General features: G+C 34.1%; 3 protein-coding genes across 4 annotated transcripts; all 3 read left to right on the forward strand.

Annotated features, from left to right (window-relative positions):
- The first annotated feature begins 1,298 nt into the window (after positions 1-1,298).
- LOC145000474 (CMP-sialic acid transporter 3-like) lies at positions 1,299-5,993 on the forward strand. Its single transcript, XM_078959708.1, has 15 exons — positions 1,299-1,640; positions 2,029-2,251; positions 2,944-3,060; positions 3,283-3,339; positions 3,566-3,643; positions 3,844-3,888; positions 3,982-4,041; positions 4,221-4,343; positions 4,451-4,528; positions 4,632-4,701; positions 4,814-4,921; positions 5,004-5,137; positions 5,244-5,360; positions 5,462-5,524; positions 5,620-5,993. The coding sequence occupies exons 2-14, from the start codon at positions 2,081-2,083 to the stop codon at positions 5,510-5,512; spliced, it is 1,209 nt and encodes a 402-aa protein (XP_078815834.1). The 5' UTR covers positions 1,299-1,640; positions 2,029-2,080; the 3' UTR covers positions 5,513-5,524; positions 5,620-5,993.
- A 766-nt stretch (positions 5,994-6,759) lies between these two features.
- LOC145000473 (uncharacterized) lies at positions 6,760-9,126 on the forward strand. Its single transcript, XM_078959707.1, has one exon. It carries the CDS (start codon positions 7,116-7,118, stop codon positions 9,015-9,017), a length of 1,902 nt encoding a protein of 633 aa, XP_078815833.1. The 5' UTR covers positions 6,760-7,115; the 3' UTR covers positions 9,018-9,126.
- A 95-nt stretch (positions 9,127-9,221) lies between these two features.
- LOC145000475 (putative glucan endo-1,3-beta-glucosidase GVI) lies at positions 9,222-14,063 on the forward strand. Of its 2 annotated transcripts, XM_078959710.1 has the most exons (3): positions 9,222-9,440; positions 9,522-9,625; positions 13,025-14,063. In XM_078959710.1, exons 2-3 carry the CDS (start codon positions 9,616-9,618, stop codon positions 13,969-13,971), a joined length of 957 nt encoding a protein of 318 aa, XP_078815836.1. In that variant the 5' UTR covers positions 9,222-9,440; positions 9,522-9,615; the 3' UTR covers positions 13,972-14,063. The 2 variants fall into 2 exon arrangements, with proteins under 2 accessions (XP_078815836.1, XP_078815835.1); XM_078959709.1 differs by lacking the exons at positions 9,222-9,440; positions 9,522-9,625 and adding an exon at positions 12,839-12,928.
- The last annotated feature ends 1,155 nt before the right edge of the window (positions 14,064-15,218 follow it).

Raw genomic sequence — 15,218 nt, forward strand, 5'->3', positions numbered from 1 at the left:
ACTTTTCAAATCTCCACATCACGGGGTTTCAGAATTGGTTGTCCTACTAATTCCTACCCAGACCTCGAATGTTCATCCATCAGAAGAGAAGAGGCACGAAACTTCAAGTAGTAAAATCAAAATGAAAATCAAGAAACCTCATTCCCATTCAAAAGTTAAGGCCACAAAGAGATCCAAAACTGATGGTTCCTCTTAAAAGGAGTCATAGATCGGTGTTCGACCTGACTTTGGATCATTAACTACCCCTCCCACTTATTCGTTTGAAGTACCCTTCGACGTCTCAAAACCAATTACACACAAGGAGTTGGCACATGATCTACCCCCACCCTCCCAACAAGGTGGTGTCGATATTGAACATAGTTCCTTGCAGCTCCCTTGGAACACACTCACGAGTCGTTATCAAACAATTTCCTTTTCCATAAGCACTGTGTATGGCCTCTGCTGTAAATCCCCAACAATCTGAACTTGTAACTGTCCATCCCACTTCAGATGTCACAACCGAACTGATATCCTCCATGGATAAAGGGTGTTCGGGCAGTAATAATGTTTCATGGGATTCTCTTGTTCATAGGCCTCAATCTCTCTATCTGAAAAAATCTATAGTCGACATCACAAATTTTCTTCTTGGAAAGAGGCTTCGTGCAACTGCAGATTTCCGAGATACTTCAAATTTTTGAGCGGTGATGTTGACTCCATTCTTGACGATGCAAACCAGAAGTTCGCAATTCAGACCTCCGATGATGTTCCCAAGCGCTTGGATGATCCATCTGCCGATGCAGTCAAGAAACCAAGTGTAGATGTTCCCAAACAAACTCCTATTTCATATGAGCCTCCTCGGAAAGTCAAAGCTAAAGGTGACGTTCCCGACCAACTGCCTATTTCGGATGATCCACCTCATGATGCATAAAAACATTAACCAAAGTTTCAGAGGACCCTCCAATCGATGAAGAAGATGGTGAAGTGTTGGGATAATGTTTGCAGACAATGATATGACAATCACCGGTCTTCCAAAGCCACTCGTGTCGATCAAATTACCTTCATCTTCAAAACCTTAGGTTACATTTTTTGGAAGTATGATAGCGAATCGTATGTGTTAGCCGTTCTATAAAAAAATAGTGCTTTTTATAGAAGATTTTTAAAAAAAAAAAATAGTTTAGATGATAACAAAAAAGAAAATAAGAACGTACCACGAAACAATTTCCCCACTTTACTGTTTCTTTTAAATAATGAAAATTTCCAAATAAATAATTGTCCTATTATTATACATCCAAAATACATGTAAATAAGAAGCAAGACAATGATTTGACTCGTACCGTCAAAATTTATCATTTAATGAGCAAATGTCGGTGAGCTTTCCACAGATCACAGCAAAGCGTCAACCACGGTGGTGTAATTCTAAAGCAAAATAATTCAATTCAGATCGATTCGATTTGTACAACAAACTCTCCATTCCATTTCTCAGCATATTCTTCGCATCGACAGAATCGCGGGAACTCAATTCTGTAACATCTCGCATCTTCTAGGGTTTATTTCGCACCTCATTGCATTGATTCAACCGCTGCCAGTTGAATTCCGGTGGCTACGCCATCAGATCTAAGCCTAATCTATAATATCTTGTTTTCTCAGATCATATAATTCAGGTCAGTCTTAATCTTGTCGTTTACTTGCACTTGATTCATCATGGGAAGCAGCTCGATTTTGATGTGGAAGTGACAAGATCTGAGCTCGACGAAGCACAATTCATATTTGTTTTTGTTATGGACATAGTTTTATGAAATGGATTATCTTGATAAGCAGAGATCTGATTCAATTGAGGCTTAATATAAACTATATTTACCTTGTGAAAGTTGTTATTGGAGTTTCTTAATCATGCCGTGATAATTGAAATGTTTTGGGATGTTCAAACAGTTACATGACATGCGATCTACTGTATCTAATCATGAATTTGTCTTCTGGATTATTTATTAATGCTGTTTATAGCTGGGTGATGAATGCTGATTTGTGTTGGTCTTTGATTTTTCATGTTAGTCCTGACATTTGGAGGAAGGAGAAAGTGAGTGAGGGAGGCTTTGGAATTTGGATGATGAAACAAGGCATGATAGAATGCAGTGTCTGTCATTCTAAGTTGGTGAATCCATCCGCAAAGACAGTCTCACGAGCTTATGATCGACATCGAAGCAAGCTTTCAAAAAAGCATCGTGCACTCAATGTTCTCTTGGTTGTTGGTGACTGCATGTTAGTTGGCTTACAGGTAATTTCTTTAGCAGTGATATACTGATATCCCTCACAAAGCTAGAGAGATTACATATGTTTTCTGTTCATATACTACCTTTTGTAAACTTTGGATTTATATCTTTTTTAGATTATTCCCTAATTCCTAACAGTGGAACATAGATTCCAGTTATGTTGAGAAGGAGGTTGATGGTATAATATAATCTTTTTCTCCTCATTATCCCGGAAGACAAGATAAAGAACGTGTTTCATTAAAGGAAGGAAATGGGAAATGGGAGGAAATGAGATGAAAGCAAGAGAGAATGGTGCTCCCGAGTTTCATTAAAGGAAGGAAGTGGAAGGAAAACTTTCCCTCCTATCTTTCCTCCCGATTTGGGAGGATTTGAAAAGAAAGAACAAAATGTTTAACTTTCCTTCCATTTCTCTCCAACTCGGGAGCACAAATGACAATTTCTTTTTCCTTCCTTTTCTCTTCTTTTCTCTCCTTACTTTCTTTTCTCTTCTCTTCTTTTCTTTGCTATAACTCGGGAGCAGGGATAATATTTAGGTATAGTTAGTAGTGTAGTGTTTCACTTTCACATAACATAAACAACTCTTGAAACTCCATGAATCATTGACTGGATAATATTTAGGTATAGTTAGTAGTGTAGTGTTTCACTTTCCATGTTACATAAGTTATCAATAGCTCACTAAATTCATCATCTTTTACAGCCGATTTTGGTGTACATGTCCAAAGTTGATGGGAAGTTCAATTTTAGCCCCATCAGTGTTAACTTTCTGACAGAAGTTGCAAAGGTTGTCTTTGCACTTGTCATGCTTCTAATTCAGGTATGTTCTTCTTAATTTTATTATATCTGTGATCTGTCTTCTGCTTTATGTTCTTGAGAACTTTTGTGTGACCTAAGCTTATCTTCCATCTGTTTCCACCTAAATATATGATGTTAATTTGTTGGCTTGGTTACTAGGGATTTTGCTCTCATTATTTGCATGTTAATCTTAATTGATTTTTAAGTTCTAAACTAAATTGCTAAATTCTTTGTTAATTTTCAGGCTAGAAATCAGAAGATTGGAGAGAAGCCACTTCTTTCTGTATCCAGCTTTGTACAGGTAATGTTGCCAAATTTTCAGTTTTGAGTCAACATATTATGCCATGATTATTAGGCTTCTTCCAACAACATATGCTACACAAAGCACTCAATTGTATTCTTAATGATTCCAAATTCTACTTTATGCTAAAAACATATACTATATCTTATAACCTATGGGATAAGTTCATTTTTCATAAAGCAGCAACAAAGCTCATATCTTCATGTCTGCCATGGTTTTTCTTCAGGCAGCTCGCAACAATGTGCTTCTTGCTGTTCCAGCATTCCTCTATGCTATCAATAACTACCTGAAGTTCACCATGCAGGTGATTTATAATTTATATTTTCTTGATTCCTTTTAGCCCCTGGTGTGTTTTCTTTATCTCATTTCATCATGGAATGGATTAGGAAGTGTAATATTTATACATAACCCATTTTTATTTATAAAATTTACACAATCTTTTCTAAGAATCTCATGATTTTAATTAAGTTATAGTGTTATCTGACCTTGATAAATCTTGTGCAGCTTTATTTTAATCCTGCAACTGTAAAGATGCTAAGCAATTTGAAGGTGATTTATATGTCTCATTGTTCTTAGTATGTTATTCAGAACATATTTTTGATACACACATTGTTGAACCCTAATATCATCTGAAATTTACAGGTCTTGGTAATTGCAGTTCTCTTAAAAATGGTGATGAAGCGTAAATTTTCAATAATTCAGGTTTGTTATGAGGTTCCAAAGTTATTCTTATTATTATTATTATTTTTTATTATTATCATAAACTGGTAAAAATATGAAACAATGTTTTGCATAAATATGCATTTATGGAATAAAAACAAGTTTGTTGCATAAAAAATATAAAATGTTGTTGGTTTTTACTTTTTATATTTTTGTTTCAGTGGGAGGCTCTTGCTTTATTGCTTATTGGAATTAGCATAAATCAAATGCGTTCTTTACCTGAGGGATCTACAGCAATGGGTCTTCCAGTTGCAATGGGTGCATATGTCTATACATTCATCTTTGTAAGTTTCTTTATTTTTCTTAAAATAAAGTTTTCCTCTCATTTTATTTCTCAATAATAAATCAAATGAATAAATTAAACTCACTCTCAATGACTTCAATATACAAGGTAACTGTTCCATCTATGGCTTCAGTCTTCAATGAATATGCACTCAAGAGTCAATACGACACTAGCATCTACATGCAGGTGATTTTAATTATTCAATATTCCATCAATACTAAAAACACTACCAAGAATCAGTCTTTTTTTTTTCTTCTGACCATTTTACCCTTTCACTATAAATTTTCAGAATTTGTTTTTATATGGATACGGTGCCATTTTCAACTTCCTAGGCATCCTTGGAACTGTCATTATTAAAGGTATATACTAAGTTACTCCCCTGACCATTTTACCCTTTTACTTTTTTTTTTTTTTTTAATTATGTTAATCATTCACAGAAAACCCTTATTTCCATGTGATTATGTTTTTCAGGTCCTGAAAGCTTTGATATTTTACAAGGACATTCAAAAGCTACGATGCTTTTAATTGTGAACAATGCAGCTCAAGGAATTTTATCCTCTTTTTTCTTCAAATATGCTGGTAAGATCATTACAACCATAGTTAAATTTTTTTTTTTAAAAAAAAAAATTATATTTTAATATCTCTTGTTTATGACATGCAGACACAATTTTGAAAAAGTATTCATCAACAGTTGCTACAATCTTCACTGGCTTTGCATCTGCAGCTTTATTTGGTCACACTCTCACTATAAATTTTATGCTTGGAATTTCCATTGTTTTCATCTCAATGCATCAGGTATATCATATATGGATTCAACACTTTTTCTCCACTAATAATTACATTACATATATAACTTGTAATGTCATTTTTACCCTTGGCTTCTTCTCCTTTTTTTCTCCAGTTCTTTTCGCCTCTTGCTAAAGTTAAGGAAGATGAAAATGGAGTATTGGAGTTGGAGCCAGTTCAAAGCAATCATAGGGACGCTTTCGTAAATATCGCAGCAGGTGCTAACGAAGAGGTAAAATGATTTTTATATATTTTTTAATTTTTAAAAGGTTAATATTATTATATTGTAGGCAATAAGACACGTGTTATTTTGTGTTTCTTTCTACTTTTCAGGCTACTCATCGTGTAGAAGCTGATGAAAGAAGGCCTCTGCTTCCTACTTGAAATGGCAACAAAGTAAGTTTCTGAATAATATAATTTTTTGTGTTAATTAGTTAAGTTATAAAATACAAGGAAAAAACATTTTGACTTGTTATTTGGACATGGTTCAGGGTTTCTTCTTTGAAGTGTTTTGTGGGACCCAGGTGAAGAAGAAGGAAAAAAGAAAAGGATACTTTACAATGATGATGATGATGATTGTGGATATGGTTGAAAAAGTATACTCAAGTTTAGATAGAACTTTAATATCATTGTATACAAACAACATGTTAAGAAGATAAAAAAAAAATCGGGAATTTTTATTTGTGTATTGTTTTTACCTTTACCTTTACCTTTACCTACCTTAGAGAAAGACCACTCATCCAACATTCAAATTCACCACTTTTTTGGTTGTGTGCAAGTGTAAATCTAGGAGAATTTTTGCTGTGTTTTATTCCTTGTAATATTTGGCTTCAAGAGCATTATTATTACTTGTAATCTCCTCAAATTCGTTTTTTGAGTTTTGTTTTATCAACATATATATGAACTTAATGTCTATTACATCTTTGCTTTTTTTTTTTTTTTTTTTTGGATTGTTGGTTTTGGCTTTTGTTATGAACAAATCATCGATTCTACAACAAGTTTTTGATTGAGAATATGCAAGATATTATTTACAGTAGAATTAGGTTTTGTTATATATAAGAGTGCACTTTTGGTTTTGTGAAAATGAATATACAAAAGAGGATTTTTAGATGTTTTAACAACTCTACATGCATGAAAATGAATATGTAAAAAAGTTAAGATAACAAATTTGTAAAAAACATGCATAGGCACATGGAAGATTAAACAAGCCTAGAAATATGCAAAGTCCATGTGTGGTGTGGATTATACAAAGTCGTTTCATCGCGTTAACATGTACGTGATTAACCTAATATATTTGTAGTAACATGTACTTTCATAAAATACAATTTCATCATCTATCATAATCATCAAATCATAATTCATACAATACCACCTAAGTTTAAACTTAAAACAAAAACCCACACAACTTGCCAAACAGAAAAGCAGTTTTTTTTTTTTTTTTTTTAAATAAAAGTTTAAATTCGAACAAAAAAATAAAAAACCTTTGGATATTTTATGTAATCCACCTAACACAAAATAAAAATATTTGAATTTGAATTTTCTATCAAGAACCAAATTCTGAGAAATTTACTATAAAAATAATATATTTATATTCATGACGTATAATAATCCAATTTGTTATTTTTTAATAATGATCTTTTTTCTTTGTCTTGATGAAGCAAAATGGTTGTTTCTGGTGTTTTTCCATGAACATTACTTCCGCTCATAAAAGTCATAAACCCTAACTTCTGTTTCCCGATCGATACGCATCAGGTGCTAACTTCCTCTGTGAATTCGTTAATGTTTTCGCATTTCTGTTCGTATACGCTCTCTTTGTATGATTATCTGTGTTCATATGCGCTCTTTATGTGATCTTTTCAAATCCCCTTTCGGTAATTACTGATTGCCTTTGTGGAATTTGATTTGACTTGTGTAACGCATAGAGGAGTGATGAAAAAACAGGCTAATCGAAATCGAAGGGAATGATTTTATATATCTCTTATGTTAGATGATGGCCACGGCCGTTTTGTATTACGTTCAAAGTTTATGGCCGTTTGCAACGTTCAGAAACGATGATTTGCGGTTATCTGATCGGTTAGTGAAGGGACTGGAGTTACCCGATGAGACAAAACGGTTTGTGTTTGCAATTCGGGAACCAGAATCAGAGGCAGTGATATATATACTCTGTGTTCAGAATCTATCTGAAAGATCAGCCATAGATGTTGAACGCCTTGTTAGATGCGTTAAGCCAGGAGCAGTTGTGGCTCAAGTGAACGAGATTGATTTTGAAGATGTTCAGTTGTTAAGTGATGATGGTGGTGATAGTGAACATCCGATTCCCACTTCTTCATTGGAAGTACTTAAGAGGTGTTTTCTTCATAAGATTGGTAAAGATACATATGAAAATGTGGCTGGGAATTTGGTCTTGAAGGAGATCTTTGGCGTTGGCTTCAATGGCCATTTTTCAACTGCAAAGAGAATAGCTGAAGAAGTCGGTTCTTCATTTCTGCTGCTTGAGTCTCCTTTTGTGCAATTGGAAAGGGATAACAACAATTCCTCAAGTGAAGTCGAATCAGGTAATAATTTTCAAGGTTTTGGTTTACAGCCTAGTAACTTGATGCCACAAAGAATGGGTTCCATCATTCCATCAAGTTCAAGTAAATATCTCATTTCAGATGATCACATTCGTTCCCAAACATTGAAGTTATTATCCTCTCATTTACTTCAATTAAACCCTAATCAAAATCCAAGTCCTATAAACATTCAGCCAAAAGACGATTACGAGGCCCCACAGTATGCACGTTCTGTATACCCCTTACTTCAAGATTTACACAACATATTTCTTGAAATACCCTCAATTGGACGTTCTCTAGCTTATGCACAAAAGATGCTTCATGATGTAAGCAAAGGTGAGGGCATTGACACCAAACTCCTCTCAGAAGTATACACATTTCGAATTGCAGTTGAAGGCTTAAGAATTGCTCTAAACAATGCTGGTAGAATGCCAATAAACAAAACAGGAAACCATCAAACACCCAAAACCAAAACAGATTTTTCCACTCTCCCAGATGAAGAAAAATCACACGCTCTTCTTGCAAATGCACTTCGTAGTCAAACAAAGAATTTCAACTCCATAGTGGCAATCTTGGATGCCAGCACATTATCCGGTTTAAGAAAACACTGGAACACAGAAGTCCCTCAAGAAATCGAAGACACCATTGAAGAACTTGTTGCAGAGTCAACAAAAGATGGAGAAACAACAAATCATGACAAAAAAAGAAGATTAACAAACAAACCAGTAGTAGCTGTAGGAGCAGGAGCAACAGCAGTGTTAGGAGCTTCATCTCTTTCTAAAGTTGTCCCAGCTTCAACTTTTATAAAAGTTGTCACCTTTAAAGTTCCTGCATCTCTAAAACTCATAATGACACAGACCCAAAAGCTTGTTTCCATTTCAATCAGCAAGATTCTTGGTCCTTCAAAAGTTATTGCTCCTAGTTTCTTCAATTCTGGAGTAAACACTACATCTTCCATGAAAGCAGCTGCTTCTGCTGAGAAGATAAGAACTGTGGTTCACAGTGTGATAGCATCTGCTGAAAAGACGAGTCTTTCAGCAATGAGAACAGCTTTTTATGAGATTATGAGGAAAAGACGAGTTCGCCCTATTGGTGTGCTTCCATGGGCTACATTTGGATGCAGTGTGGCTACATGTTCAAGTTTACTTGTATATGGTGATGGAATTGAATGTGCTGTTGAATCTCTTCCTTCAGCTCCTTCAATTGCTAGTTTGGGTCGTGGGATTGAAAGCTTGCATCAAGCATCACAAGCTGTAGAACAAATGGAAAGCTTCAGGATACAAAAATCTATCGAGTCGCTTGTCAACAGGTTTAAAAAATGGAATCTTGCCTCATGAAGTAAGATTTTGTACTTGTTTTTATGCATTCTTATAGAACAAAGTTTGGTGATTTCTAGTGTAGATTGGAGGTGATAAATTGATAATAGAATGTGCTTTGTTTTGATAATATGATATCTTTTGTACATTGCTTGAGTTTTTTGGCTTATGAATATTTATTTTAGTAATGTGTTGGACTTTACTTGAGAGATCAACTCATAAATAAAATAACATGTTAAGAATTTCTCATCTGACACTTTGATGGAAACTTATCAATGTATGAAAATGTAATTTTTGGTTTTCTTTACATGACATGATGAAAAAAGTTACAAGTAAAAATGTAAAGAAGAAGAAAATCAGTATGTGCTATGTATTTTGTACTTATGTCAATGTGCAGGGGCAAAAGTGGAAATCCATCTCATTTTTCGGAACTATAATTTATAGGTAATATATTTAAATAATAATACAAACTTTTGTTATGCCATATTATATGATACTTAATCAGTTACTCTTCTTTTTGGTTAGGCTATGAAGAATTATGTTTTGGTGGAGAATGCATATGTTTTTCAGCTTTTGAGATTGCCAAAAGACAAGAGAAGATCTGTAGTTAAATAGTCAAATGAACTCAGGTTTTTCTCTAACTTTCTAAATTACAAATTTGCAAAATGTTGTGTATATTAGCTTCTTTAGTAATTGCTTAATTGTGTTTTGGTGCTACATATGCTTTTGGGAATCATTCCAATTTTTTTATTTTAATTGTCCTAAACCAAACATACTTGAATCAAACACCAACTAACTTTTTTTGAATAAAGTAATGATTTAGGAAATTGAGCACTTGGATGCCCTTAAATATCAAAACAGAAAAGAATTGACCAAATTGCCCCTGACTCTTGAATCCAATCACGTGTGTATATACAGGCTCCTAATTCCCCATTTATGTACTTTTTAATGAAGTTATCATACATTGTGACCTTACAATCTATGTTTCCACTTTCATGCTGTTGCCACTTTTTAACACAAGATTCTTGTTAACAATTAATGTAATCAATTGAAAAGTTGAAAAAAATAAAATATTTTCAGAAAAGAATTGATACCAATATTGTTACATGCTTTATTTCAAATTAAGAAAGATCCCACACCAACCACCAAACACAATTACACACAAAAGAAAAAATCACACAAACACGCACACACACACACACTAAATTGAGTAGTAGATTACATTTTATACCAAACAAATGTGCTCTAACTCTATAATATGATCCTTGTTGGGTTTCACTGCAAATGTTACACTTGAATTTCTAACATCCTCCTGCTCCAACAAGTTTTTCCAGCTTTGTTACATAGTCCCACAATGGAGGTTGGTCTATCGTTGATGATGATCCTTGTGACGGTGTTTCTTGTTCTTGAGAAGCCATTAAAATCGGTATTTGATTTCTTAATTGGTGAATGGTTTTCTGTTTCGTAATCACTGTGATCGTTTATTCTTCTGTTTGGTGATCTTCGTGATCGGATTTGGCGAGGCAGTAGACAGAGTTGAGAGTCGATCGGCTTAGGCTTGTAGGTCAATAAGTTATGAGTTGATTAATATAGTCCATTAGACTTTGTTGGACCGAAAAAGCCCATGCAAAACCTAAAAAAATGGAAACTTGGCAGAAACTGCAAAGAAACGTTTCGTGTTTATCAGATACGTCATGGAAACGTTTCCATGGCGTTTCCGTTTCCACGGCGTATCGGATATGGGAACGGCGACCAAATTGAAGTTTCCGTGCTTCATAGTATATTTGTCCATTCATTATTTTTTAAGGGGATGGATAAATATTTTTAGTTTTCGTCCATCTACATAAAACTTCATGTCTTTCTTAAATGGAATATATATAACTTTTATCATCTCAAATGATCAAGAGACTAAAAATATGACAATAATATTTTATAGATCATAACCGTTTCATATTTTTAGTCTATTTAGATGATGATAATTATTTGTTATAAATATGTAAAAATAATCATATTCGGCGATGAAAATTATTTTTGCTATAAACTAGGGAAGAATCCTGCTTTTGCAGGAATAAAATCAAGCCAAAACCATCATTTGAGTTCCATATCTATACAACCATAAATAATTTCTTTGTAATACTTATGCATACATTTAACCAATTCATCCCAAAAATCAGACAGGGGCAAAGTAATTTATGCATATATTTACTCAATTGATGATTGGATTTGAAGGAAAAGACAAAATCTATTCTATCATTGGTGGAATTTTTTTTTGATGGGTTTGCTTTTTATATTTTTTTTTCTCCTTTTGCATTCTTTGGTTTCCACGTGCTAAACAGAGCCAGCATATACGTGTTGCTCTCTTCTTCTATCTTTTAAGGTAAAGAATAAAATGTACCCATGAAGGAAACGTATGCTCAATTTAAAAATCTTAATTTTTTTTTTGTTTAGTTCTGGATAAAAACCAAATTTCATACCAATGTGTAAAGTGATATTATACTTTTTTTCTTTTTACCAATGCTCAATTTAGGATAATCTATGTCTGAGAAGCAAAACAAATCACTTTCTCCATACAAAATTAAAAATGGGACAATTATTGATTTTAAATAATATAAAAGATAAAAAAAAGGGAAATATAGTTTTTTTTTTTACCTGAACAGCTTCATTAGCAGCTTACACAGAAAGATATAAAGAATGATTACAGAGAAGTGAGAAAAAACAGAGACAACACACTAATTTATTATTAAATCTTACCTGAAACGAAAGTTACAAAGAAGAAAAAGTTTGAATTACGGATTGTCTCTATTTCGTGCTTTGAATCCCCGTGAATGTTCTCCACGCAGAAATCGGAGCCCACAATCGATTAGCCCCATCTTTGATATCCCATCTCACTCAAAGCCAAAGCATCCATAGAAGGTCGCGGATATCCGGGTCCATTTGTGGTTACCCGACCCGGCGACTGCAAATTCCTGGATTTGATCCCAAAATCACAAGGAAATTGTTACTTCTGAAAGTCGTGAAGAATTTCTTCGTGTCAAGAACTGAGTTTGGTGATGATTATGCATCAGAAAGGGTTTTTGCCATGAAGACATTGAATAGCCTTTGAGAACCAAAAAAATATGAAATCGGGTCGGACGGAGGTGACAAATTGGCGCCTGACACCAAGACCACTCAGAATTTCGAATCAATAGTTGTAGATGTATGGAGATGATGATCGACAACGATCACAGAGTTACCGACTTCATTGGAGACGATCGGTAGGGGCCCTTGTTTGTAGAGGTGGAAGGTTCAGGTTCCACCTCGCGGGGAGATGATTGAAGAACCTTGAACCCGTCAAAGAGGATGAGAAGGAGAACTGGAGTCGATAAGGAAAGACTGATTTGACCCTACGAAGCCATTAGCAAGGAAAAAGTTGGGTGATGCTGATGCCTCGGTTACCGCCGAATGACGTTGATGAGTCTGCCGGTGGGGCGAAAGCCAGATGCCGGTGGAACAGAGTAAATCGAAGTAGATAGGGAATAGAAGAGAAACACATGGAGACCGATCATAATTTTCATATTTAATTATTAGTAATATTAATAACAATCCAATTAATTCGTTTGTAATGTATGTTTTAATGTCTAATTAAACTGTTACACAATCTTTTCTATTTTAGGTTGTTTAATTAAAAATATACTTTTTTTTAACAAAATCCGATTATAATTTACATATTTAATTATTAGTAATATTATTACAATCCAACTAATTAATTTGTAATGAATGTTTTAATGCCTAATTAAATTCCATTTCTTCTTACCTAGTTTTACAGTATATATATCCGATAGCGGAATAGTTTTTCACACAACGTCCGAGTAAAAGTAGTTACTAAATGGATTCATTTCTACTTTCAATAAGCGCCTTGTGTGTTTTTATAATTTATTTAAGTTCTCTAGCAGGTGATGTGTTCATCGATCTTCATAATATATATATTTTTAAATCATTAAATACCATTTATGTTTGTAAATATGATTTCGATTTCTTTTAATTCCCAGATGGAAGTGGTATTGGAATTAACTACGGATTATTGGGAGACAACCTCCCTCCTCCAGACCAAGTCACAACCCTCTTAAAGTCAAGAAACATATCACAAATTCGTATCTTTAGCCCTGACCACAACGTTCTTAACGCTCTACAAAACTCCGGAATTCAAGTGATCATTGGAACCTTCAATCAAGAAGTAGGTACTCTTGCAGGAGATATCAACTTTGCAAAAGCATGGGTACAAACCAACATTGTCCCGTACGTACAAACAATCAAATTCCGTTGCATATCCATTGGTAATGAAGTCATCCCAGGTGATATGAATTCTTTAGTGTTCCCGGCGATGCAAAATATGAATGCAGCTTTACAATTCTTTAGTCTTTTTCAAATTCCGGTGAGTACAACTGTCGGGATTAATGCACTAGCAAGTTCATCTCCTCCTTCAACTGGAGATTTTTCAGGTGATGTCAAGCCTGCAATCGAACAGATCGCATGTTTCTTAGCTAACAACGGTTTCCCACTTTTGATCACTGCATACCCTTACTTTTCTTACATCCACGAACCAAGTTTAATTCAATTACCGTTCGTGTTATTCACCTCTCCTGATATTGTAGTGAGAGATGGAAATCTGGGGTACAAGAATATGTTCGATGCCATGGTTGATGCGGTTTACTCCGCATTGGAAAAGGTTGGTGCAAGTGGTGTTGAGGTGGTGATTTGTGAGAGTGGGTGGCCGTCACAAGGGAATGGTGATTTCACAACAACTGAACTGGCTCAGACCTATAATCAGAATCTTTTGAACCACGTGCGTGGTTCTGGTACTCCTAAGAAGCCCGACAAGAATGTGGAGACATATGTTTTTGCACTTTTTAACGAGAACCAAAAGGATCCAGGGGTCGAACAACATTTTGGCTTGTTCAATCCAGACATGACTGAAGTGTATCATGTTGATTTTTAAGTAGATATAGCAATTGATCAATAATGTAACTTTATTATTGTGTGAAGAATTGTAATTGAAAAGGGAATTGTAGTTCATGAATTACAATCTATTATGGGGGTGTTTCTATGGTTTTCTATATCGTTTTTTTTTTCAATTTTGTTTTTGAACTCACGAAGAATATTAAATCGGGAATAATTTAAAAGTTTAAAAGTTATGACTTATTGAACAAATAAAACTAATAGACGAAAATTATAGGTTTAGTGGACAAACAGTATGTAAAATACTCAAAACCAAACCTTATTTTTTACCAATACCAATCACAATATCTACCAAAACAAAAATCACCAACAAAAATTCCAAGATAATGCAAAACATTAAAAGTACCCTATAAACTAGAGGTGAACAAAACCGCACCGCAACTAAAATTAACCGCAAAAAGCGTATAAACTACAACCGCAATAAAAACCGATGGTGAGGTTTTCTGTTTTTCAAAAACCGCAAATTTACGGTGCGATGTGGTTATTAGTTTTCAAAAACCGCACCGCACCGCATATATTATATACAACTTTTTTTTTTTTTATTAATTATTAATATATTAAATATTAAAAATAAGACAAGTTTCATGAATGAAAGATGAATAAAATACTAGAAGACAAAAATATGGTTTTTTGTTATGTTTAACTTTTAAAAATGATAAAATTAGACAATTTTAAGAAATTTATTGTTAATTACTATTGATTTGATGTTTTTAAGATATTAATTGTTTGTGATTTAAGTTAATTGTCTTATATATTTATGGTTTTTTATTATTATTACAAGTAATATGTTTGAACTCTTAAAATCGTTTGAGCTTTAAACTGTAGTTAAAAAGCACACAAAATAACCGCACCAAATCAATGCGGTTAATAACCGCAACACAGAAAAAACAGAACCGCACCGCAAAAATAACCGCACCAAGCGGTTTTGAAAATGGATTAAACGCATTTGCGGTTAGTGGTGAGGGTTTGGCTAATAACCGCACCGAACCGCACCGCGCTCACCCCTACTATATACATAATATTCGTAAACAAAAAAACGAAATCAGTCTTCATAAACAACCTTACAACACCCAGAAGAAAAAATCACACAGACACACACTAAATTGAGTAGTAGACTACCATTTCTCATAAAACTAATGCACATATAACAGGCACATAAGGCATCCTTCCTAGATCCTTAATCCTAATCTAGCATGAAGTTCTCATAAAGCTGGTACACATAACAGA

The sequence above is a fragment of the Lactuca saligna genome, chromosome 6, assembly GCF_052625555.1.
Source record: "Lactuca saligna cultivar CGN05327 chromosome 6, ASM5262555v1, whole genome shotgun sequence".
Taxonomy (NCBI): domain Eukaryota; kingdom Viridiplantae; phylum Streptophyta; class Magnoliopsida; order Asterales; family Asteraceae; genus Lactuca; species Lactuca saligna.